The 23,816-nt window shown below is 34.8% G+C and overlaps 1 protein-coding gene and 1 long non-coding RNA gene across 4 annotated transcripts in view; one reads left to right on the top strand and one right to left on the bottom strand.

Annotated features, from left to right (window-relative positions):
- LOC136970844 (bridge-like lipid transfer protein family member 3B) overlaps window positions 1–23,816 on the bottom strand; it is a 48,733-nt gene that overhangs the window by 2,760 nt on the left and 22,157 nt on the right. The window contains exons 2-19 of one of the 3 annotated variants that reach the window (XM_067265316.1): window positions 22,472–22,634; window positions 22,355–22,393; window positions 22,199–22,281; window positions 22,003–22,111; window positions 14,735–14,975; window positions 14,506–14,672; window positions 14,258–14,429; window positions 12,649–12,741; window positions 12,377–12,570; window positions 12,002–12,311; window positions 8,240–8,350; window positions 7,028–7,107; window positions 6,710–6,950; window positions 5,440–6,638; window positions 5,215–5,365; window positions 3,241–3,500; window positions 3,114–3,143; window positions 375–495 (exon numbers count right to left, since the gene is read on the bottom strand). In XM_067265316.1, coding sequence (XP_067121417.1) covers window positions 375–495; window positions 3,114–3,143; window positions 3,241–3,500; window positions 5,215–5,365; window positions 5,440–6,638; window positions 6,710–6,950; window positions 7,028–7,107; window positions 8,240–8,350; window positions 12,002–12,311; window positions 12,377–12,570; window positions 12,649–12,741; window positions 14,258–14,429; window positions 14,506–14,672; window positions 14,735–14,975; window positions 22,003–22,111; window positions 22,199–22,281; window positions 22,355–22,393; window positions 22,472–22,634 — 3,764 coding nt within the window. Of the gene's footprint in view, window positions 1–374; window positions 496–3,113; window positions 3,144–3,240; window positions 3,501–5,214; window positions 5,366–5,439; window positions 6,639–6,709; window positions 6,951–7,027; window positions 7,115–8,239; window positions 8,351–12,001; window positions 12,312–12,376; window positions 12,571–12,648; window positions 12,742–14,257; window positions 14,430–14,505; window positions 14,673–14,734; window positions 14,976–22,002; window positions 22,112–22,198; window positions 22,282–22,354; window positions 22,394–22,471; window positions 22,635–23,816 lie in introns of all 3 variants that reach the window. The other 2 variants (XM_067265315.1, XM_067265317.1) reach the window with 2 other exon arrangements.
- Window positions 14,395–22,331, top strand: LOC136970845 (uncharacterized). Its single transcript, XR_010880049.1, has 2 exons — window positions 14,395–14,447; window positions 21,973–22,331. It is a non-coding gene; the product is annotated as an uncharacterized lncRNA (long non-coding RNA).

Genomic DNA, 23,816 nt, shown 5'->3' with positions numbered 1-23,816 from the left:
TATTAGTCAAAATGTGTTTTCAGCCCGAGAGCCCATTTCAGTTGACTCTGTAACACTAGATTGGTCCCAGAGTAAAAAGTAGAATAAAGGACATTGTATAGTCTAGTGTCCTCAATTAAAACTCCAATTTGTTTTTAAGAAGTACAGTATATAAAGAATATAGACATGGTTCCAAATACTGAGTTTAATCATTTTTAATAAGGCCCAGAACAAACTGGTTAACAAAGCTGAAGTCATTTAAAATTCAGACTTTATTTGCTATAATTTGTCATAAAAGTAACCTAATAAATATATTAATTTTTATTCATGTTAAGTATAAATACAGTAATACATTTCAAACAAATTTATTTGCTATACGTTTAGTCAAATCTTACCTGATGGAAGTGGTAAAAAATGTATATAGCCGTCACCAGTTCTTTCAAGTAAGCAGCCTGGCAAATGAAAGTGTAAAGGAACGACACCTGGAGAGGTAATATATACAGAGGGTCTATCTTCCTGTTTAATAAATTTTAAAGTAAAAAAAAAAAAAAAGAAAAGTAAGTAGAATTAATTTTACAATTGTAACAATTCAAAAAATTTAAGATTTAATATTTACAATGGAATCCAGTTATAACGAATTAAAGTTAAACAACTCTGTTGCTTAAAAACAGCAATGTCTGTGGGGGAGCATTAATCTGCCCTGGGAACATATTTCATGCATCAGTTATAAATTATAAAAAATGGGTCTACTTTTTGTATATGTAAAAATGCACAAAACATTTGTGGCCTGCTTGTCTACTATGATTATTAATTAAGCAAAGATCATGCTAAATTTATTTATAGCTCAGCATATATTGTATTTATTTTGTCTTAACTACTATGGATAGAAAGCTCCTTACAATCATCTTTACTGCACTCCATTTATACACAGAACACTGGCCAGACAAAGGCTAGCATATTACTTTGTTAGCCATTTTTTATACCTCCAAATCCAGAAGCAAAGGTGTTGCCAATATGTAACAGCATTCTTCAAATTACCATCTGGCTTAATTGCCAGATTTATTATGGACCACATTTCAACTAATTAAATTTAAAAATGCTATGCAATTTGGATTAAATGTGGGCAGTTAACCCTTAGCCTGCCGTTTGCCACGCCCCCTTCTTTACGTTTATTTTGTAAAACTGCCAAGGGCAAAATAGGTGAATCAGGCAATATTATTTTAAAAATTCACCAAAAATTAAATTATTATTTTATTCATATGAAAAAAATCACATATATTTATCATATACTGTAGTTAGTTTTAAATACAACATTTTTCAATAAAGTTTGTTTGAAAAATTTATGAGAAAAAATAATAATATATGATAACTGACATTCAAACTTGAAAATTTGTTACTTTTTGTCAAAATTAACATTGTCTGGTTACTTCATTCTTATTGTCACTGAGCCAGAACAACATAGAATATTGTTCTATACAATTTGATACAACATTTATGCATGTATGTTTATTCCTTGTGAAATTATCGCACATTATATCAAACATTTGTTTGAAATCTGAATTTTATTCTGCTTTCAACTAATATAATGAACTAATATACTTTATTCATTTCATATCAAACAAGATTATATATTTTTGTAATAAACATATGATTACCAGTAGCAATAGATGTAACATTTGCTGATATTTTAATTTAAAAAAAATTTTAAACAATATATAAAATATCAGAACTGAAGGTCATAACTTGAATATTTATAATGCATTAACATATTACAGCTAAATAAACTTATTATAGCATTAATGAATTTATTATAGTAATATTATTGCATGAATATGCTAAAAATGAAATAAAAAATTATCAGAAAATGAAAAATTAAGAAAAAAACCAATAATTAAAATTTAAGTCAACAAAACACCACCTACACAAAAATATGTGAAACAGATGATAAACAAGACACTGCCGTCAAGTGCTGACATCTGTTGTCGATAAATTTTATAAAAATCGATTGTTAACAGGGTAACGATCAATCAGTACCTTGGCCTTTTTGCTAAACAACTAGGGTAACGATAGATCGGTACCCTGGCCGGAAAAGGGTTAAGTCACCACCTTGCATGAAATTTAATTAGAATTAAATAAGTAAATGTTTAATATTCTGAAAGAAAATATTGATCTAGTGTGGGACTAAAACCTGCTAACTTCTGCTTATTGTGCAGATGCATTAAACACACACTATGCAGTTCTCTTCGATTTTTGCTTCCAGACTAAATTAATTTAGAATGTATTACCTACGGGTCACTCGCTGACCGGAAATGACTAAACACCTGTTGCCCTTAGCTGACCCTAGCATATATATATATATATATATATATAATTATATAAAAAAACCAACTCTGAATACACCAAGAGAAAGTAAAAGCTTACAGTCGAATGGGTACAACAAAGGGCCATGGATATGGGAATTCACAGAGGCAAACAGTGGACTCATTCTTCCCTAAAAAATTCCACAATTTATAATTATAAAAGTTATTGAGATACAAAACCTTACCCCCTTGACCAAGGAAGGCTTTGTCTTCTTGTATTGATGCAATACTGCAATACTGCATTCTGTAATCTACTTGTGAAAAAAAAAATTAAAAAATTAAATAAAAATTTATCAATATAATTATTTGTCTCCAAGCTTCGTCCCCTGGAAAATTTTTGCGCAGACACTACGGTTACAGATGCGTTGTTGTTCTGGAACAGATACAGAACAGATCTAAATGATCGCAAGTTCAACCAGGTCCACGTTAGGGTGAGTGGGTGGCAAGAGACAGACCAACATTTCCAGAATGAACCACTCCCAAAATTTTTGACTGCCCAGATCAGTAGGCCAACACCTCTTTGCCCATTTGATTAGCCAATAATAAAGCCACCTCAAAGATTTGTTATTAACCTGATTCCATTGTAAATTAACAGTCAATAATCACAATAATCAAAAACATTCTAGTTAATATAAACACTAAAATAATAAAATCTTAAATTTTCCAGATGCATTTTTCAATTTTATCCATACATTAACATTTGAAATGAAAGCTGCACACAAAAGATCATTATCTCAAAATTCTCTTATAGATGCAAGAGAATTGCAAACTTACTTCGGTATAGTTAAAATCCCTACAAGCAGGCTACGATGAAAATTTTTCGTCAACATTAGACTTGGAAAATATTACCTTAAACATAAATTATAATATTTCAAATAAGAAAAATAAAATCTATATTTACCATCAAATGTAATTTAAGATTATTTATTATTATGCGTGTGGGAATTGGCTTGGGTATGACTTCATCCTCGAGCATATCCGTGATCCCAGAAAAGGAACTCATCAGCATGTTTAAGTTTATATCTTTGACAAAAATGCTCAAAAAATCTTCTTCAATTTCCTTTTTTTCCTGCGCTTCCACCGTTTTGACATATCTCAGGCTTATCTGTATGTCAGATGGCGGGCCATCGAGCGATCTGTCGAGCTGCCAACCCCTTGACCCTGAAAGATTACTGTTTTAATATTTCATATGAAATAAAAGTAATTCTTAAATAATTCTAACTCACTCCGTAGGAAGTATACCAAAGCATCATCCTAAATGTTGTAGTTTCACTGCATTTATTGACATAAATTGTGAATTCCACTTAACATCCTACTATTGTTGAAAATTCAAATGGATTTAACTGAAACTGAGGCCAGCCAACGTAGGCAAAAAATGGAAACATTTGAATTCAACAGTTGTATGTTGCTTTAAGTTATATTTTTTTTTATCTTACTCTGAACTAGTTTAAAACCTTGATTTCACTTATTGATAAGTTATTAGACTAAAATACCAGATGTTCCTCTCAAACATTTCTAGTTTTAAACTGTTCCATAAATCCATTTGTTCAGATATGCGAATAAGATGCATCAGAGAATATTGGTCAATATTTCAAGTTTCACATGTGTATGCTGAAGAGAGTCATTGCCACTGCTTCATGGTGATGATCCCAAACTCACTGCTGTATAATCTAGATTGTTGGGACCCCATTTCACAGCCTGCCGAATCACCTGACATTGTCTTTTTGAACTTTTTTCTTTATGGGCACATTAAGGATCCTGCATGTTACAAAAGTGCCATACACAAGAATCACAAATGCTCCTAACATACTGGCTCGGATTTGAACTAAATCAAGTACAGACCCAATATCATACATGCCATGTTGGGAGCATATTTGGAAACATACTGATTTAATGTCGTAATTTAATTTTTTTCCATACACTTTCTGTTACCATTGTCTACAGCAGGGGTGGCCAACAAGTCGATCGTGATCGACCGGTCGATCGCCAAGCCAATTTTGGTCGATCACTAGCGATGTCTTGACTTAATGTATTATATTTGTAACCGAACACAACTGTATGCATGCAGTTATGACTCTACTCATAAGCAGTGAGTGCACTTCGTACTGAAACAGTGTATAAACATAGTATGGTATTTCACACTTCCCCTCCCCACTTAGATTATGCCTATGACAACAAGTCAATCGCAACACATTTTTACGATAAAAAGTAGATCTTATGTGCACAAAAGTTGGCCACCCCTGGTCTACAGTACTACACTAACATTTCTTTTTCTAAAATTAATCCACAAAACTAGAAGCATTTGAGGGGAACATCCTGTATAATCATATAGTTTAATACTGATATCAACAAAATGAAATATTAAGAGTGGATATTATGCAATGTGTGATTAAAATATCATCATTTAAATACATCCCATTTAAAACAAGGATCAATTTACCCAGGAATATAACCAATCATATCAGAAACACATCTGTGGGATCCAGAAAACCCATACATTACAGTAGAGAGTCATTTTCAACATCATTTCAGAGCTGATGTGTGATTGGAGCACACGTCCTCCTGATTCATGTGACAAAAGAACTATATACCAACTTTCTAAAAAATGACCTTTTGGCCCTCTTACAAGACATTCCTCTAAAGTATTTACATTGTCACATGTACAGGGTGTCCAAAAAAATTGATGGGTGGTGAAAAAGGTTTAAGTTTCACATACAATATTACAGTTTCTCCCATAGCATATGCTGGAAACATCCCCAAAAGCCCCAAAATTTGGAGGAATGAGGTCCGAAGACCAGGAGACAAGATTCCATGGGAGATTATTAAAGTGTGACTAAATGTTAATACTATTAAGAATTTTAATAAAAATACTTACTAGTAGAGAAAATATTGTGAAAACTTTCCCAAGATATTGAAGGATGTTCGCTGCTTTCAATATGATAACATTGAACAACTTGACAGTTTCTATTTTCTGTCATTTGTGCAGAAACTTCGACTCCGAGAAGTTTCAGTATTACCACAGATATCTGGAATACAGTTTAAATCCTATTAACAAAGATTTTGCCAAAAAAGAAAAACACAACTTTATATTTTTACAAACCATTTCTTTTCTTTTTTCGCTACTTGTAGTTTGAGAACTGACCAGTTCTTCCTTTACTTCGGCCGCTTCTTCTATCTCTACTGCCGTGGAATGAAAATGGAAAGGATCTTCGTCCGTTAAAGACGATTCCAATCCGACCAACACATACTGATCGCTATCGGACGAAAAATCACTTTGGACTGACAACGTATCATCATCACAGTGAGAAATGTTCTCAAAATCAGGATTAGGACCTTCATTTTTTGTTAACACCGAATCTATGCTGGCCATTAAATTACAAAATCCTCTCCTCATTGCCGATGTTCCACTATGAAGACTCTTCTGAAGAGAATCGGATTTTTCAGTGTTGCCCACAACAGTTGGAGAAGTAGGTGAAGGTGGAGAAGAAGAATTGGAATGAGAGTTTAATAGTAAGTCACTGTGAGACTTTGTAAAAGGTCTCTCTTCTCCAACTTCTGCCACAATGTCATTAATTTCATCATCAAAACCTTTAGAACGTTTATCACACTCACCTAGTGAAAAAGAACTGTGTGTTGAGGTTAGAGTTTTCTTTTTTGAAAATATTTCTTCGTTCAAAGAGAGATCATCCTGATAGGAAACTGCGTCGGCTGAATCGGAAGTGCGCATCTTACTAAGACTATGTAACACAAGAGAAATGTCGATCTGAGGCCACCAGGCGGTTATGCAAATGGTCGGAGTGTGGGAACTGGGTGATAATGCCGAATTAACTTCCGACAACTGCGCAGTGAGCGCAATCACGGAGTCTAATGTTCTTAACAGAAATAAGTACTGATAATGATTAATTTGTAAATTTAACATAGAATGTACATGCACTAACATATATATATCTGCTTCTTTAGAGTCTTTGTTATCAGATTCTGTTTCCGTTTTCTCTTTCTTGAGAAATGACGCAGAAATGCTTCCATTACTAATATTCGTGATGTTGATACCATTCTGATTCACATCCATGTGAGAATTTAATTCTTCATTTAATGCTTCACTTAAAGCTCTTATATAAATCCAAAGTGTAATGGGTAAGGGATCAACAAACGTTTGCGACTTCAAACTACTGTTGTCATAAGTAAAATCGGCCCAACAAGGATCTAAATGAATGCTCCACATATCATGGCCTTCCATAACAATGTTAAGCTCGTTAGGTGATTTTGGACGACTTTTACTATTACCTTTCTCATTTTTATCTAAATAATATAAATGGAATTCAATTATCTTCTCTTTAATCAAAATATATTTTAATACGTAAAAACTTTACCAGTCATTTGCTGCATGAATCTTTCGGCAATCGGGTTCAAATCATCTTCTCTCCAAGGATAACTCGTCCTATCGAAAAACATACTTCCGTGACTGAGAGATTCTAAACATTCGCTTAGATGCAAGTGGGATGCATGATCGCCAATCCGACAATTCGTCATCACGATTCTAGAAGCCTGCAGGTGCAAAGCTTTTGGCCGCTCGACCTGCTTCGGATAACTTTTATCAGAAGGAATAATGATCTAAATTAAAATAAAGGTAATCAGATCTCCGAACACATTGAAATGGTAATCTTATCTTCAAAAATTTTAAAACTTACCTGAGGCATTAATAGTTCTGTACGAATATTTAAAGAAAGAAGAAAACTTTGAAAGGAAGAAGAAGAAGGAGAATTGCTAGCTTCTTGCTGTAATGGGAAACAAAAGCTGTGTACTTTCTAAAGTAAAATTAATACATTAAAAATTTTTTACTTTACAATATTAATATTCATCAAGAGATTACATTTTACAGCCTTCTTTTGTTTGTTGCTAGGGAAAAGATTCAATTGTTATCTATCTTATAACAGCCAGTGGCAGTTACAAGGAAGAAGATTCTTTAATGTATCATACCACTTGACACACCCTTTGATTTAAGATACTATAACTTTATTGTTTCACCAAGTTTTGCCATGTTGATTAACCAGTTTCGATGACAAACATTAATCACTGCCGGCTTATAACTGGAAATGTGTTGCCTTTTCCGCAGTTTGTAAATATGTTTGGAAATTAGAAATCCACGAAACCTTTTTGTTTATGCTCCTCCCAGGAAGGATGCAACACTCGCCATATTGAAGTGTTTGGTAACAACATTAATTGTTTCTAATTATGTACATGTATCTCTCCGAGAGAGAACTCTGAGAATTTCTCTAGTATCATCAATCCAGTATAATATAATAGAAATATTATAAAGAAATGATATCATCCTCAGTCATTCTTGCACTCTATATGTCATTTCTCAACACTTTTGCATCACTAACACCATCCAGCCAGTTTGCACATACATAATAAAATTCCAACAACAGACCACATATAAGAATATTTAATGAAATGTTTCCATGTCGGTCAACAAAAGCAGATTTGTGTTCACTTGGGGTATCAATTTCAATTAGGGTCCCATCGACTGTCCCACTGACTAATGGAATTTCAGAAATTTTGTGAAATTCAACCAAGGAGAATGGCTAAGACAACTTTACAAACAATTTGGCACACACCTGTCTTTGAAATCCCACACATATCTGCAACATGGAAAAACTGCATCCCAATCCCAAACCAATGTAGCGTTACCATCGTTACTTCAATGTTAGCGGAAAATTTCTATAGATTAACACAAGGAAAACATATTTGATTTAGTTCTAAGCCAAACTTTTCAAATCATTAAATTCATGTGTGTCCCAGGCAACACTGGATATCTCCACTAGTACTTTATATGTATATTCAATTCATTTCAAAAGGTCAAATTTAAATATTAATGAATAAAAATAAGGAGACATTACTTACAATGCATTTTGCCAAATTCAACAGAAATGTATTCAACCATAATAACGTAGTTTCGTCATATGTCAGCTGCAACGGTCCCACGTGTGCAAAAATATTTGGCGTAGGAACTAACAAAAATAAAATTTTCAGTTAGAAGCAAACTTCTTACATTGGTTAAACTGAAAATTATATAAAATAAGGTTTTAGATCAGATGTTGCAAAATACAGCAGTGGATTAATTAAATTCTTGAATTAAAGTCTGTATTTCTTCAATTAAATCTGTCATTTTGCTAGGCTTAAACATAAAACCATCTTAAAAAAACAATGTTTATCTGAATTATTCATTGAGAAACTACTTAAGAAATTAAACTAGATCCCTCTACCTCTAACTACATAATGTGCAAGTGTAAAATTATATAAAAATTCTAGCATTTTATGCACATAATTTCAAATGAACAACCTCATATTGCAGCATTAAATTATAAAGTGATAGAAAAGTCAGTTAATTAAAATAATCTTAATGCAACATGCACAATCCGCCAAGACGAGTGCCTCCCAAGAGGACTTTTTACAAGAAACTGGCCCCTATGCAGGTGTTACAAATGTAAAGAAAGCCTAGAAAACTTCACACAGACAGCCCAGTGATAAGGCATGACTAAATATAAGTGTTTGGGGTTTTTATCTACTCAACTATTAGCGAACTATTATATGCCAAGGGGGTACTTTGTAATATCTGCTAGTGTCCAATGGTGATATTTCCGTAAAAATTTTTAACAAAATTTCAAAAAATAATTTGGTGGTAATAAAACTTGACATTGTTTCTTATAAAAAAAAAAATTTATAGGAATTTGCATAATATTAAAATGAAGGACAAGTGTTCCAGGGTTGGGAAATTTCAATGATTTACATTGACAATCAAGAATCCAGAGGTAGAATCATATTCCTTTTACAGAGGCTAAGGAAAATATAAATCTGTGTTTGCGAGGGCCGACTGTTTAATAACTGATGGTAGCAACTTTACTTTCGACTTACTGAATAATAAGTTGATGAAGATCAAACCTTTTTATTACCGGGGATGGATTGTCGAGTGGAGGAAAATTAGGAAATTTATTTGATTCTTCCCATCAAAAAATTCTTTTAATTTAAAAGATTTTTCTCGGGATAGTCAAGGTTTATTATATTCTAACTTTGCCAATTCAACCTTTATTGAATTTTTAGTGCAAAAATCCGAAGGTCCCGGAAGGCCATCTGGAGGTCCAGTGTTGATAATCTCTCGGAAGCTTGGGGAGTTGGAAACTTGTTATCCTTCTGATAATTTTATTATCACTAGACTTGTATTTCATAAAGGTTTGTTTAACGATTGTTCCAAACTTTTGATTATTTTGGTTATCTTTCTATAAATAACCGTGAATCTTTGATTGAGCACCTTGATATATTAATACTTGAATTTAAGGATGACGACAATAATTTGATTCTTGGTGATGCTAATGCTCGAATTGCTTCTGAAATAGATATGCTATATACTGGTTCTAATTTAAATTTTTATAACATAAAAAAAATCTAATGATAAGATTTTTAATCATAGAGGTAAGAATTATTTGAATTTGGTTAAATCTTTTGGCTTGATTCTTCTAAATGGTTGCCACATTACCGATTTTCTGGCAAATTTTACATTCATTTTCCCTCTGGGAGTGTCTGTTATTGATTTAATTGTTATGAACTCGGAATTAGTTAATAATTTAACAGATTTTAAGATTTTAAATGAATTTGATTCTGCTCATCTCATAGTTTCTATCATTTTCAGTTTGATTCCCTTCTTCCTGCTAAAAGCCAACTCATGTAAATTTGCCACTTTGTACATAAAGTGGCAAACTTAAGTGAGCAGGACTTGGATACATGTTTGTCAAATGTTGTTAAGATATATAAAGATTTTAAGTGTGAATTCTTTGTCTTACTATTCATCCCTTGTTGATACAATTCTTGAATCCAGGACTCAAAGCAATATGTTTATTAAATATGATTGTTCAAGGAATTTTGTGAAGTTTTGATGGACCTCCTCTTGCTGTATTTTTTCATGGCATTGATGATAATGTGGATTCACTATTGGACAAACCTTTTTCCTTTGATGAATTGCTGTCCCTCATGCACTTTCTGAAAAATAATAAAGCCCCTTTCTAGGATAACATTAATGCTGAGGTGATAAAATCTCTTCCAAATAATTTTTTAAATGATTTGTCATCTCTGTGTAATAGTTTTAAAACTAATTCTTCTTTCCCTTCAACCTGGAAAAGTATTTATTTAAAAATTATTTACAATAGGGGCAGTCACTCAGATCCTTCAAATTATCATCCATTATCATTAATATCGTTTGATCAGAAAAATTTTCTCCTTGTTGATCATTTGAAGCTTTGGCTCAACCATTTTCATATAATATCTTCTTTTAGTCAAGGTGCTTTTGTAGCAAATAGAGACTTAGGATAGATAACTGTTTTCTAGTACTGCATATTAAATTGAAGCTAACCATTGTAATTCAGGATCGGTAATTTCTAATAAAGGTCTTCCTCGAGGCAAACCACTTAGATCCATTCTTTTTAATTTACTTGTCAATAATCCTCCAAATTTTTTTCATAGTCATAATACTATGCATATATATTACCATCGAGTGAATCGAATTGCCTTTTATTTTCCAATGATATTGCAGTACTCTCTTATTCTCCTATTGGTCTTTAGCAGAAACTTCACCTTTTACAGAATTATTGTGGGACTAATAGATTATGTATTAATGAGATTAAATCTAAGGTAATGATATTTTTTAGAGGTGGTAGGCTGGGAAAGGCTGATAAATTCTATTTATTCAATTCCGAGTTGGAAGTGGTATCATTTTATAAACACTTAGCCATTTATTTTACTCCACAGGTCTCGTTTTCACTTAGACAAATTAATTACAAAATTTAAACTTAAACTTGATAATTTAATCAAGCTTATGATTAGAATGAAGCAATCTGTTAAGTCATATTTTCAACAGATTCCTTGATACAGTCAAGTTTGGGTTTTAATTTCCTATTTGGGGCCCACATCTTGTTAACTGACTGGAGAAGAGTCGATTGAGATACATTAAATCAATTTTTCATCTTAATTGTTATAAACTGCAACACAGATGTGGAGATTGCTACATCTGCATTGCTTACAAGTGAGGTTGAGTGCTGACCTAGTCTGGCAGTGATAAATTATGTATGAACTCTGGAATGGAACAAACTTGGATCCATTAGACCAAATTTAGTATCATCATAACTCACATCCGAGCCAGCATATTAGGAGTCATGCCATTAATGGCATCCTTGATTCTTATATGGAGGCACTTTTGTAACATGCACATGATCCTTGACACGCCCACAAAGAAAAAAGTTCATAGACAATGTCAGGTAATGTGGCACACTGAGAAATGGAACCCCACTGATCAAGATCCTGTGGCAGTGGAGGTCTGAATCACCACCACAAGGCAGCAGCGGCCCTTTTTAGAATAAGTGCACGAAACTTGGAGTATAGACCAACATTCTCCAACACACTTGAACACATGGATTTTACAGAACTGTTCGATGGAAATTATAATAATATATAATACATGAGCCATACTTGCTGTATGTGAAGTTACAGAAGGATTTGAATACAGATTTGTAAATGAATTTGCATGAAAATTATAAAACTTATTTTTGTTATTAAACAATTTTCTTGTTTAGTAATGAATATATTGGTGTAGAAATATATAATAAATAATTTACCTGGTAACGTAATATCTCCGGGAAAATAATAATAAGTCATTTCTAAATGAATACTTTTCATATCTGCTGGGAGTACTAATGACACTTTGTCGTAAGCTAGGAATTTCTGATGAGCGAAACTTCTGGATGTCGTAGATGTTGAAACTTTATATATGCAGTATTCTTCCAAACGAAAAACAAAACATGATGACATTAAGTACTTCATACTCCACTGTGATGCTGCTTTCTTGTATTGACTCAAACTTCCTCGCCTGTTCGCATCTTCATTACTCGACTTGCTCTGCGTACCTTTGTTACTTTGATCTGTACCCTAAATGGCCAAAATTTATTTGTAATACTTAAAGGAACAATCAAAATTTACACCAATTGACTTACGTGAGGAGGAGCTCTGTGAACCGAGGTATGTTTGGGGCCGCCCTGTTTGTTAGGATTACCATCTACAAAATTCTGAGTTTCGGACTGAAATTTAGCCTGTAAACTTTCGTGAAACAACGACATGAGCTGCTGAATCCACGCACTCCGACCCGACGAAGGCTCACTGTAACGCAACCAGTGATCGCGATTTCCAACTGAAAATTTGCAGAAAAAAAAAGACATGTTAGTTTAAAAGAACTCTTAAATGTGCAGCGTCAAATTACAATACTTACAGGCACGATGATATGGATAATAATCCATGGATAATTTCATTAGAGTGATTTGTAGTGCACCACCATCTTGAAAACTAGACTTTCTTGAGCCACCTTAAATAACATAATAATCAAACTGAAAAGAGAAACAGACAAGAAAACACAAAAAAGTTTTAGAGCTATTCATTTGATAAAATGCATCTTTCCAACCTCTGAATAATGTTTCTATTTGACCGACGCGAGGGCATTTCTGGAAAATAGCAGCTTATGCAAGTGCACTCTATTGGTGTAAAACTAAGACAATGAACAAGACAAAGAAAAATCTACCGTTTTAAGTAAACTACTGAACAAAAAGAATCGTTGGATGTGCATCAAGAATATAAACATGTGGTAATTACATTATTGAGTTACACTCAAAATATTGCTAAAATTTAAGGTAGCAATAAAGACTAATCTGTATAGAAATATTTTCAATCCTAAAATTAAATCATATTCAACTTAAAAAACTGATTGGTTAGTTTGATAGAATATGGTGACACAAAACTGGATAATCTGCCAAGGTAGATGCCTCCTGGAAGGACTTTCTTTGGGAAACTAGTACCTATTTAGGCATTAGACACATGAAAAAAAAAATCAGAAAATTTCAAGTGGCCAGCCCACCGGCAAGGCACAAATCTGCAGCCAACTACCAGCATTCAAAAGTTTTCTCCACTCGACCATCCACTGGCCTTTTAGTTTCTGGAAATATGGTTGAATCCCAATTTAAAGTCACCATTTGTAAGCCTCTGATACTGAACAAAACTGAGTGCAACACAAAATTGAAAAACCTCAAATAACAAGAATTATATCTAATAAATGAAATCTATATACTAGCTCAAATTTGAGTTACACAATTTGGCAATGGTAATGTTACTTGGAATGCAAAAACATGCATTTAACAATTCACTGAAAGTAGGGATGTCCTGATACCACAGAAGTATTGATACTGGTATCACAAGTAGCTTTAAAGTATCAATACCAGTATCGGTACCAAACTGAAAGTATCAAGTACAAAACTACTTGATATTGAAGGAAAGTATTGATATGGTATTGTACTGGCAGTATAAGGATGTCCCTAACTGAAGGGTTCTCTACTTAATACTTATAGAAAACATGCAAACTACTTTTAAATTTAAGGACATACTATATACGAAAAAGTATGTCCTGCAGTTACAAATGAAGCAATTTTAAGAATGAAAATATTTTATTACAAAAGTGAAGCATTACAATTAATTCAGTTCAGGTGTTTAAACTTAGAATAGTTGATATGTAATGCAGTACATATATTCTTTTTTAATTCAGTCTATTTCCAAAAATATAAGGATAAAACCTCCCCTATGCTATCTACTGATAAAATTACACATTTCTATTTTAATTATTACTATTATTTCCTGCATATAACCCATGGATTATGTGTTTTAAGGTAAACTTGAAAGGAAGTGCAGGTTGTATGCCACAGTGGATTATAGTCAGGAAATTACAGTCTTTGTCATACAGTTCAAGAATAAAATCATTTATATGTTAATGAATTATCAAATTGGCATGCAAAGAATTTTTGACATGCAACATTACAGCTAACAAAAAGACATACCGTGTGGATCGAGATCGTCGCACAAATGAAGGTCGATTCTTCCGCAGTACATGTGATACGAGGTTTCGATGATGTCGTACTGGTGAAAGTAACGAATTAGTGCGGAAACACGCTGGCTACTAGAAGCAGATTTCGTGGGATGATTTACGTGAATGGGTTTCTCAGGTTGTTGCTAGATTACAGGAAATAGGTAAGTAAATTTTTCCTCTCCTTTTATAATTTAAATGAGTAAAACTTCCGAATAATACCTCCAGTTTTCTTTTCGCTTTAATTTTTTTGGATAATTCGTTGGCCTGTTGAACAAGCTGACTCAGAGAATTTGCAAAGTGCAATGCCGCTACCAGCTGGGCATCTGTCAGCACCCAAAGTAGGTCGTCCAGTATGAAAATAATCCGACAACCCATCACGCTGCAGTCTGAAAACAGTTACGCAATTCGGATATCAAAAAATCTAACGAGCGATTAATTAAATACATACCGCTTAGTTTCTTTTTTATAGTAATTCTACAGGAACCCTGATTCGTGATCAACCTCAAAGGTGTTAAATTCACTTCTGCATCACCAGAAGACTCTCTAGCTTTAGCCTCGATCCTAAGTACCTGCCAGTCAAGCTGCTTGAAAAACAATAACTCTCCATGTTCCGTATCTTTGATTCTAGAGAGACGAAGATCAGCCTTCTTCCAATTGGGTGCACGACTCTCTAAAATAACTCTAGATAGCTGTAAATTCAAAAAATCACATATCAAATAAAAAAGAATTTAAAAAGTTAAATTTCAAATACTTATATTGTTTAGTGTAACTCGTGGCAACTGTCGACCTTTGCCAAACACACTAGTTCTCATCAGATCACCAGAGTTAATTAGTGAGAAACCAAACAAGACAATATAGAATTACCAATTGTCTTATTTTAGCTACAGCCTGGTGGCTTTGATCAGTCCTTCCTTGATTCAGAGGAGGAGTGGCAACAAAAGAACATCCGGTTGTGAAATAAAATCAAATTAAGATTGTTCAGATTAATGGAGATTATACAGGGTACATAGTAAACTCTTTATATGCTCACAAAATTAGCAAACTCAGATAGATACAGTTACAACATGACATATAGTTATAGCATGGCAACTATGCACTATGAAACAAGACCACTTATGGCACCCTGACAGTGAAATTTGGGAGTTAGCACTCCAGTTTCAAAAAATAATGTGCGATAAGGAAAAACACCAATTACAGAGTTGTAAAACATAACCAATTTAGTAGAAAAGGATGCCCCACATATATGAATAGTGTAAATATAAAGTGTAAAATGTTAACTTGCATGTTGAGCCAGGACAATAAAGTACATATTTCTTGTGTGTTTATTTATAACACAAGTATTTCTCATTTTCCTATGTTGTTGTTTACGACGAAAATGGACTGTATACAAGCACACACAATAATTGCACTATTAAAACAACTTTATTACTCACAACAATCCAAAACACTGCAATAATACTGCCCGGACTCCTCTCGAATCCGTTCCACAGCCAAGATGGCGTCCACGCTCTCAGGAACAACCAAAAAACGCGCGAAACGAAAGCGCCCTCTCACAACATTAAAGTTTTCCAACAAAAAATAAAAAATAATTTAAACATTACTTTAAACATTACCCCCAGCCTTGACACCTGCAAGGTATCAATTACCGGTAGCTGGAGCGAACAGACAATCATTCAAATCTTAAATATTACTTAATTATTACTGGGTAGTGGACACAATTTTGTAACTGGTCTTATTAGCTTTCCAGTCGACGTGAATACAGTAACAACTCTTAAGCGACCATCACTACCAGGATGGGTCTGTATAACACGGCCAATTTTCCATTGGTTTGGAGGAAGTTGTTCATTTTTTAGTAACACAAGGTCACCAATTTCCAAATTCGGTGAGGAACGATACCATTTACGACGTTGTTGGAGAGTTGTCAAATACTCTGCATTCCACCGTTTCCAGAAGTGTGAAACTGTTTGTTGTACTAGAGTCCAACGTTTCAGTCTAGGGAGAGCTATATCACTCAAATCAGATTCTGGAATAGCAATCAAGGGTGCACCTATTAAAAAATGACCAGGGGTTAATACCTGCAAGTCATTGGGATCGCTTGACATTGGACAAAGGGGACGAGAGTTTAAGCATGCTTCCACCTGTGTTAACAACGTTACAAACTCTTCGTACGTTAACAATGTAGATCCTATAACTCTCTTCAAATGGAACTTCATTGATTTTACGGCAGATTCCCAAATTCCTCCAAAATGTGGGGCGGCTGGTGGATTAAAAATCAAGGTTATACCTTCACTAGCGATGAAATGAGCCAATTCACTATTCTTGTCGATAAGTGACACATTTTTATAAACTTCTTTCAGTTCTTTACCCGCCCTTTTGAAGTTGGAAGCACAGTCACTCACCATTTTAACTGGTTTTCCTCGACGCGCAATAAATCTCTTCAGCGCAGCTAAAAATGTTGGTGTAGATAGGTCACTAACCAACTCAAGGTGTACAGCCTTTGTGGAAAAACATACAAATATACAAACATAGCACTTTGACGATCGAACACCCCTTCCACCTCGTAACTTAAACAAATAAGGACCAGCATAATCTAATCCAGTAATAGTGAAGGGCCGACTGGGTTGCACTCTAAGGGCTGGTAAATCACCCATTAACTGAGAGGCAGTTCTTCCCCTGGTTCTTACACAGGTAACACACTTATGTATAACATTACGAACTACACTTCTTCCGGACAATATCCAAAACTGCATTCTAAGAATACTCAAAAGCAACTCTTGGCTAGCATGTAGGTAAACTATGTGATAGTACGTTATAATAAGATTCGTGACATGACTCTTAGAGGGAAGCAAGACTGGATATCGTCGTGTTTCAGGAAGATTGGCATTCTTTATCCGACCTCCCACGCGGATAACACCTACAGCATCCAAGAAGGGAGTCAACTGAATTATTCCACTGTGAACACTTATCTCCTTGCCTAACCTTAAACAAGACATCTCCTCCCTAAAATATGATTGTTGTACAGACTTAATTATTGACATAATAGCTGTCTTTACTTCAATAGTAGTTAGAAAACCATGTAAACGGTTTTCTGGAGGGTTACGGCAATTATGCAGGAACCTCAAACATAATGATACGACGCGATATAATCTGGACCATGAAGAAAACCTTTTAAATATCCCATCTTCTTCAACTTCACAAGTAGCCGTCGTGTATGTCTTCTTCTCCTCAAGGTATATCTTCTCATCATCAACAGATTTTTCAGGTTCAGACCAAAGTTCAGGATTAATCTGTCTTAACCAATCTGGTCCCTGGAACCAAATCTCACAGTTAACTAACTCAGAAGGAAGAAATCCTCTTGTCGCACAGTCCGCAGGATTATGACTTCCACCAACGTGTCTCCACTTCACGGTAGGAATTGCGTTCTGAATTTTTTCGACTCTATTGGCAACAAACGGTACCCAACGATAAGACTCAGATGAAATCCAAGCCAATACAACGGTGGAATCCGACCATGCAAATATGTGACGTATGGGAACATCAAGATACTTCAATACTGTTTGCAATAAATTAGCCAATAGGACAGCAGCACAGAGTTCCAACCTGGGAAGAGATTGTACCTTAAGAGGAGCAACCTTGGTTTTGGATGTCAGTAAAGTGACCTTTACGTCACAATTAGTTGACATTGTTCTTGTATAGACTACAGCACAGTAAGCCTTCTCTGAGGCATCGCAGAATGCATGGATATCAAGGACGTTTAACCTTGGAAGTGAAACAAACCTCGGAATCTTTAAGTTCCCAAGAAGGGTTAACTCATTTCGAAATAACTTCCACTTATGCTCCACTTCAGCAGTGATGGGCTCATCCCATGAAAGTTGACACTTCCACAACTCTTGAATCAGAATCTTTGCATATACAACACATGGAGCAAGCCAGCCCAAGGGATCAAAGATTTTTGCTAAATCCGAAAGGATTTCTCTTTTAGTATAACCTGCTTGCTCATCTGAATATGGAATAAAAAATCTAAAACAATCCTCCCGAGGAATCCAGTTGATTCCTAAGATCTTGATTCCATTATCCTCTTGAAGCTATACAGACTCAGAAGAGTCTCTTAATTCCTTAGGTATCTTCTCTAGTACCGATGGGTCATTTGAAGTCCACTTGCGTAACACAAATCCTCCTTTAGTCATCAGGGCCGTTAATTGGTCGACCAGCAACTGACACTCCTCGGTGCTTTGTGCACCTGATAACAGATCATCTACATAAAAATCTCTTATAATAGCCATAGAAGCAAGGGGAAAATTGTCTCCCTCGTCATCCGCAAGTTGATGAAGCGTCCTTGTAGCCAGAAAGGGTGCGGGTGTTGTGCCGTAGGTAACTGTAACAAGTCTATATTCATGAATTGGATCACTAGCATCATTTCTCCAAAATACTCTCTGAAAATCTCTATCCTTTTCGTTAATCAATATTTGTCTAAACATTTTCATTATATCAGCAGTAATGACGATGGGAAAGGTTCTAAACCTCATCAAAATTGGGAATAACTCTTGTTGAATCCTAGGACCAACCATTAAAATGTCATTCAATGACACGCCTGAAGAAGATTTCGTCGATGCATTAAAGACCACACGTAACTTCGTTGTTGTGCTAGATTCCTTCATAACTGGATGATGCGGAATATAATAGGAAATACCGCTTGATCCTGACTGATCAACTAATTCCATATGGCCTAGCTCTATGTATTCTCGCATGAACTCCTTATACAACTCATATGTTTCTGGTGTTCGACTGAGCTTATACTCTAAAGCCTTAAATCGTTGTAACACCAACTCCTTAGTATAGCCCAAACACGAGGGGTTCTGTTTAAAGGGAAGTCTCACAACATAACGTCCACTCTTATCCCGGTAATGAGTATCTCGAAAATGATCTTCACATTCTTGGTCCAACTTAGACATTCGCCTTGCCTCCGGGACAGAGTCCAATGCCCAAAATTTCTCAACTAACTCCTTAGTGGTCAATTGAATATTATTCACAGAGAATATAGGTTGATTGATGGTATGGAGAAAGGCAGTTCCCGCAATAATCCAGCCGAGTTTGGTGCAAACAGCAAACGGCAGTGTCTCCTTTCTCCGTATTATATCTCCCTTTAGCATTGTAAAGAAAACATTAACACCCAATAGAATGTCAACTGGTCTTGTTTCAAAAAAGAATGGGTCGGCCAGAACTAGGTCATTAAAATTGTTCAGAAGATGTGGAGGGAGAGGTACATTAGAAACATCCGACGTTATTTTTTTAATCACGAATGCTTTTGTACTAAATTTCAAGTCTGAACTAAAATGGGGGGTAAAGGTCAACTCTATTTCACCAGAAGTCACAGCATGAAAAGATCCCAAGCAAGAAATCCGAACATTAGCACTGTTTTTCGTCAAACACAGTCTATTGATACAGTCTTCTGTTATAAAGGATGCCTCAGAACCGCTATCCAGTAAAGCTCGACAAGTTACGAAATTTCCAGATGAGTCGCTTACCTTGACTAGAGCAGTACAAAGTAAGACCTGTTTAGTTCCTTTAAGACCTACTCCGATAGTACTCGAAGGATCAAAAAGTCCAGCACAAGTAGTGGTAGTTGGACTCGATAAATCATATGGCGTCGATTGGGAGGGAGGAGCATCAGTCAAGGGTGGACTAAATGCCTTCCCACAATTCAGAGTTGAAGACACTTCAGAGTCTCTACTGATATGTAACATGGTATGATGTAATTTACCACATAGTCTGCATCTACTTAAACTCATGCAGGTTTTAGCTTGGTGTCGAGCAGTAAGGCAATTAAAGCATAGTCTATTCCTTTTAACTACATCTATCCTCTTCTGAGTGCTCATCTGTGTGAACCTTGAACATTTCGATAAGGAGTGCTCATTCTTACAAAGAAAGCAAGTATTACTACCAGATACCAATGATGTCACTTTGGGATACGAACCACTTCTCGGTTCCTTAGGTGGCAACTTAATAACTTGAAGTGTTCTCGCATGATCCTTCAAGAAGGTAAGCAAGGTCTCTAGCGTGCCTAGCTCATCCTTCTTTAAGGTACGTTCCCACCAACTCCTAGTATTTTTATCGAATTTTTCCGTAATTAAATAAACTATTAGCACTTCAGAAAACCCGGTAATATCCTGGTCAAGCACACTCAACGATCGGACGCATTCATTTGTAATATCCACAGCTTGTAATATAGACTGAGATGAATCAGTGATACTCGGAATGGTTATTAATTTCTTGATCAAAGCATTTACCAGCTCACGTTTATTAGAAAACCGCTCGCGTAAGAGCTCCATTGCAGTTTCATAGTTAGAATCCAATATCGGAAGTGACTGTATAATTTTCAAAGCATAACCTCTACAAGATGATTTTAAATATTGTAATTTCTGACAATTCGACAGATTAGAATTATTGTCCACACTAGCCTTAAACAGGTCATGGAACGATAACCAGTCCTCAACATTTCCACTAAAGGTCGGAAGAGACAATTTCGGAAGTCTTACATCCGGTACCTGTGATTTTAAACTATCGGCATCACTTGTGGAATTAACTCGTTGTTTAGAGTTCTTCCATTCTACCGTTAACCAAAGTTCGTCAATAGTCTCTTCAATAGATTGCTGTTCCTCTATATACATTTCAATTTCCTTATCGTTACATTGCGAAAAGACCTCGTGAAATACGTCATGTAATTCAACCCTAAGTTTCTTAATTTTAGTTTGGAACAGTTCTATTTGGGTATCGTCTGCGACCTCAACACCAGCACTTATCCTTTCCCTAAGCTTGGTAGTGTTGGACTTAAGGACTTTCTTTTTGGTCAACGCACACTTAAGACCCTCCATAACACCGGGTAATAATAAAAGGTCAACTCACTTGCTCGAGCGATTTAATCCTATCTCTGCGGAGTTAATCCAGAAAAGGGGAGTACCAATACTCGAAGGAGAAAGTTTCCAAAGTTTCCAATCCAGCAGAATATGCTACACGTCCATTACAGTATCCGCTGCACTCCGTTACAATCCGTTGCCATCAGTTGCCATCCGCCTCGACGGACCAAATGTTTACGACGAAAATGGACTGTATACAAGCACACACAATAATTGCACTATTAACAACTTTATTACTCACAACAATCCAAAACACTGCGATAATACTGCCCGGACTCCTCTCGAATCCGTTCCACAGCCAAGATGGCGTCCACGCTCTCAGGAACAACCAAAAAACGCGCGAAACGAAAGCGCCCTCTCACAACATTAAAGTTTTCCAACAAAAAATAAAAAATAATTTAAACATTACTTTAAACAGTTGTTATGTATCGTATTGTCATGCACTGCTCACATGTTAGTGTGTAAGTATTTTACTGTGCACCCTGTATGTAAAGAAAATAAATTGTGAAGTTTGAACATAGAAGCATCCTTCAAATTCCAAATCAAATTTCTCTCCAATTTAGTATGCAAACACTGGAACATTTAAAGTATGGGGCACCACCCTATAAGCAAAAATATCCATTATTGATGCATAAGATACTTGCATCAACTATTGTTTTGGACTGCAAATGCCATAAACTTTAAATATTTTGAACGAGTAAAACTCTAAACTTTAAATAAATCACAAGACTATTCTAGAAGTCTAATATTTTTTAATTTAAATACTTTCAAGGATATATAAATAAAACTGCATGTAACTAACCTGAATAGAAGCCTGAAAGACTGGAGATTTAAAATTAATGTTAACGGAATTTACAACCACCGTCAGCCCATCAATTACCCGCTCGGAGAAGCCGTACTTCCCACTCGACCTGGAACGAAACGTTTCGACACTCATTTATTATTATGCAATTAAACTACATCCAAAATTCAGTTCACAGACACCAAGAAATACTAACTTGTAAGACTGACGAAGAGACTGAGAGGAGAGCGTTCTCAAGTCCTCGCAGGTCTCCGTGTCCACGACGACTTCATCTAATGACTGTAAATTTTTCCGTTCAATAAATTCCAGTTTTAAGCAAACAAATAAAATCTTAAGTCTCTTAAATACTTACCAAATGAATGGGAACAGATTTTAATTTTGTCCAATGAATCTATAAAAAATTATTATTACAACCGGTTAAATGTTAATTTAATATTTTAAATTTAAATTTTAAAAAAAGGAAACTTACTTTAACCGTAACATGATTACACCTAGCATTAGTTATTCGTAGCCATGAAGGTAATTCTAGAACGTCTGTTAGGACCAATTCATCTAATTCTAAATTCATTAATTCGCAGTGGCCTTTTAATGTACTTAAAACTACTTTGTCCGGGGATAGATTTTTGGCAAATCTGAAAGAAAAAAAAATCAAAATATTGGATTATTATTATCATTATTGCTTCAAATATTTTTATTCTAGAAACTTAATTGCTATTATAAAAACATAATTAAAGTATTGTTTTAATTTCTGTTATTAAAATTCATGTAATCAACAGATAATAAAATTTCAGACTGGAAAATTGGGTCTGCTTTCAGACAAGATCTAAAGTGGACAAGACCAGATCAGTGTATCTTCTTGGAGACATTCAGCCAACCTTGGACTGGCATTGAAGTTCTCATTTACGTAAAATGCCGGGGTTATGTACTGTACACCCTATGGATCATATACAGGGTAGACAGTAAAGTCTTCATATGCCCACGTAACTGACGAGCATATATAGCCAGAGTTAAGAACGTGACATACATACATAGAAGAGTGATTATGTACTAAAAGACAAGACAAAATTCAGAAGTTAGCATCCTGTTTCAAAAACAATGCAAGATACAAGAAAAAGTCAATTACAGAACTGTATGGTAGCATGTCCCACATATACAAATAACATGAATAGAAAGCATGAAATGCTAACGTGATTGCCACATTAAGATGGTAAAACGCATATTTCTTGCACGTTCATTTGTGATTTTCATTTGTTTCTGATGCATTTGTTTATAGTGTGTTCATTTCTCATGTCTTTTTGCTGCATTTGTTACTGTGTTTCATATGTTATGCCTCATTCAAACATGTCTGTTTATATGGATTGCCATTATGCACCCTGTACATGTCTGGAAAGCACAACCGATAATGCATCTGCATGGTAGGCAGAAACTGCAAGTTTGAGTTCCGTACCAGATCAATCTTTCCTTTTGGGATATCCTAAATTGTTAACTTCAATTCTAAAATTAATTATTGATTTTAGTAAGAGATGGTAGCCAAACCAACTATCATTGAACCAGATTACATAGCTCAATAATCTAATTAAAACACTGCTATGATCCGTTTATAATTAACATTTTAGGTCTACGGTTATTGTAATTTGAATGTAACAGTTTAAAGGCTTAACGTTATATTTAAGAAATGAAAATGTCTTTTGTCAATCACACCTGCTAGGAACAAAAGCAGCCTTCATTAACAGAGATAACCGTTTACTGGAGGCTACATCTAAAAATATACAAAAAAACACTAAGGCTGAGTTTAATTAATTTATTATTGAAAT

The sequence above is a fragment of the Centruroides vittatus genome, unplaced genomic scaffold, assembly GCF_030686945.1.
Source record: "Centruroides vittatus isolate TY-2023 unplaced genomic scaffold, ASM3068694v2 contig_221, whole genome shotgun sequence".
Classification (NCBI taxonomy): Eukaryota; Metazoa; Arthropoda; class Arachnida; order Scorpiones; family Buthidae; genus Centruroides; species Centruroides vittatus.
This window is presented reverse-complemented; position numbering and strand designations above follow the sequence as displayed.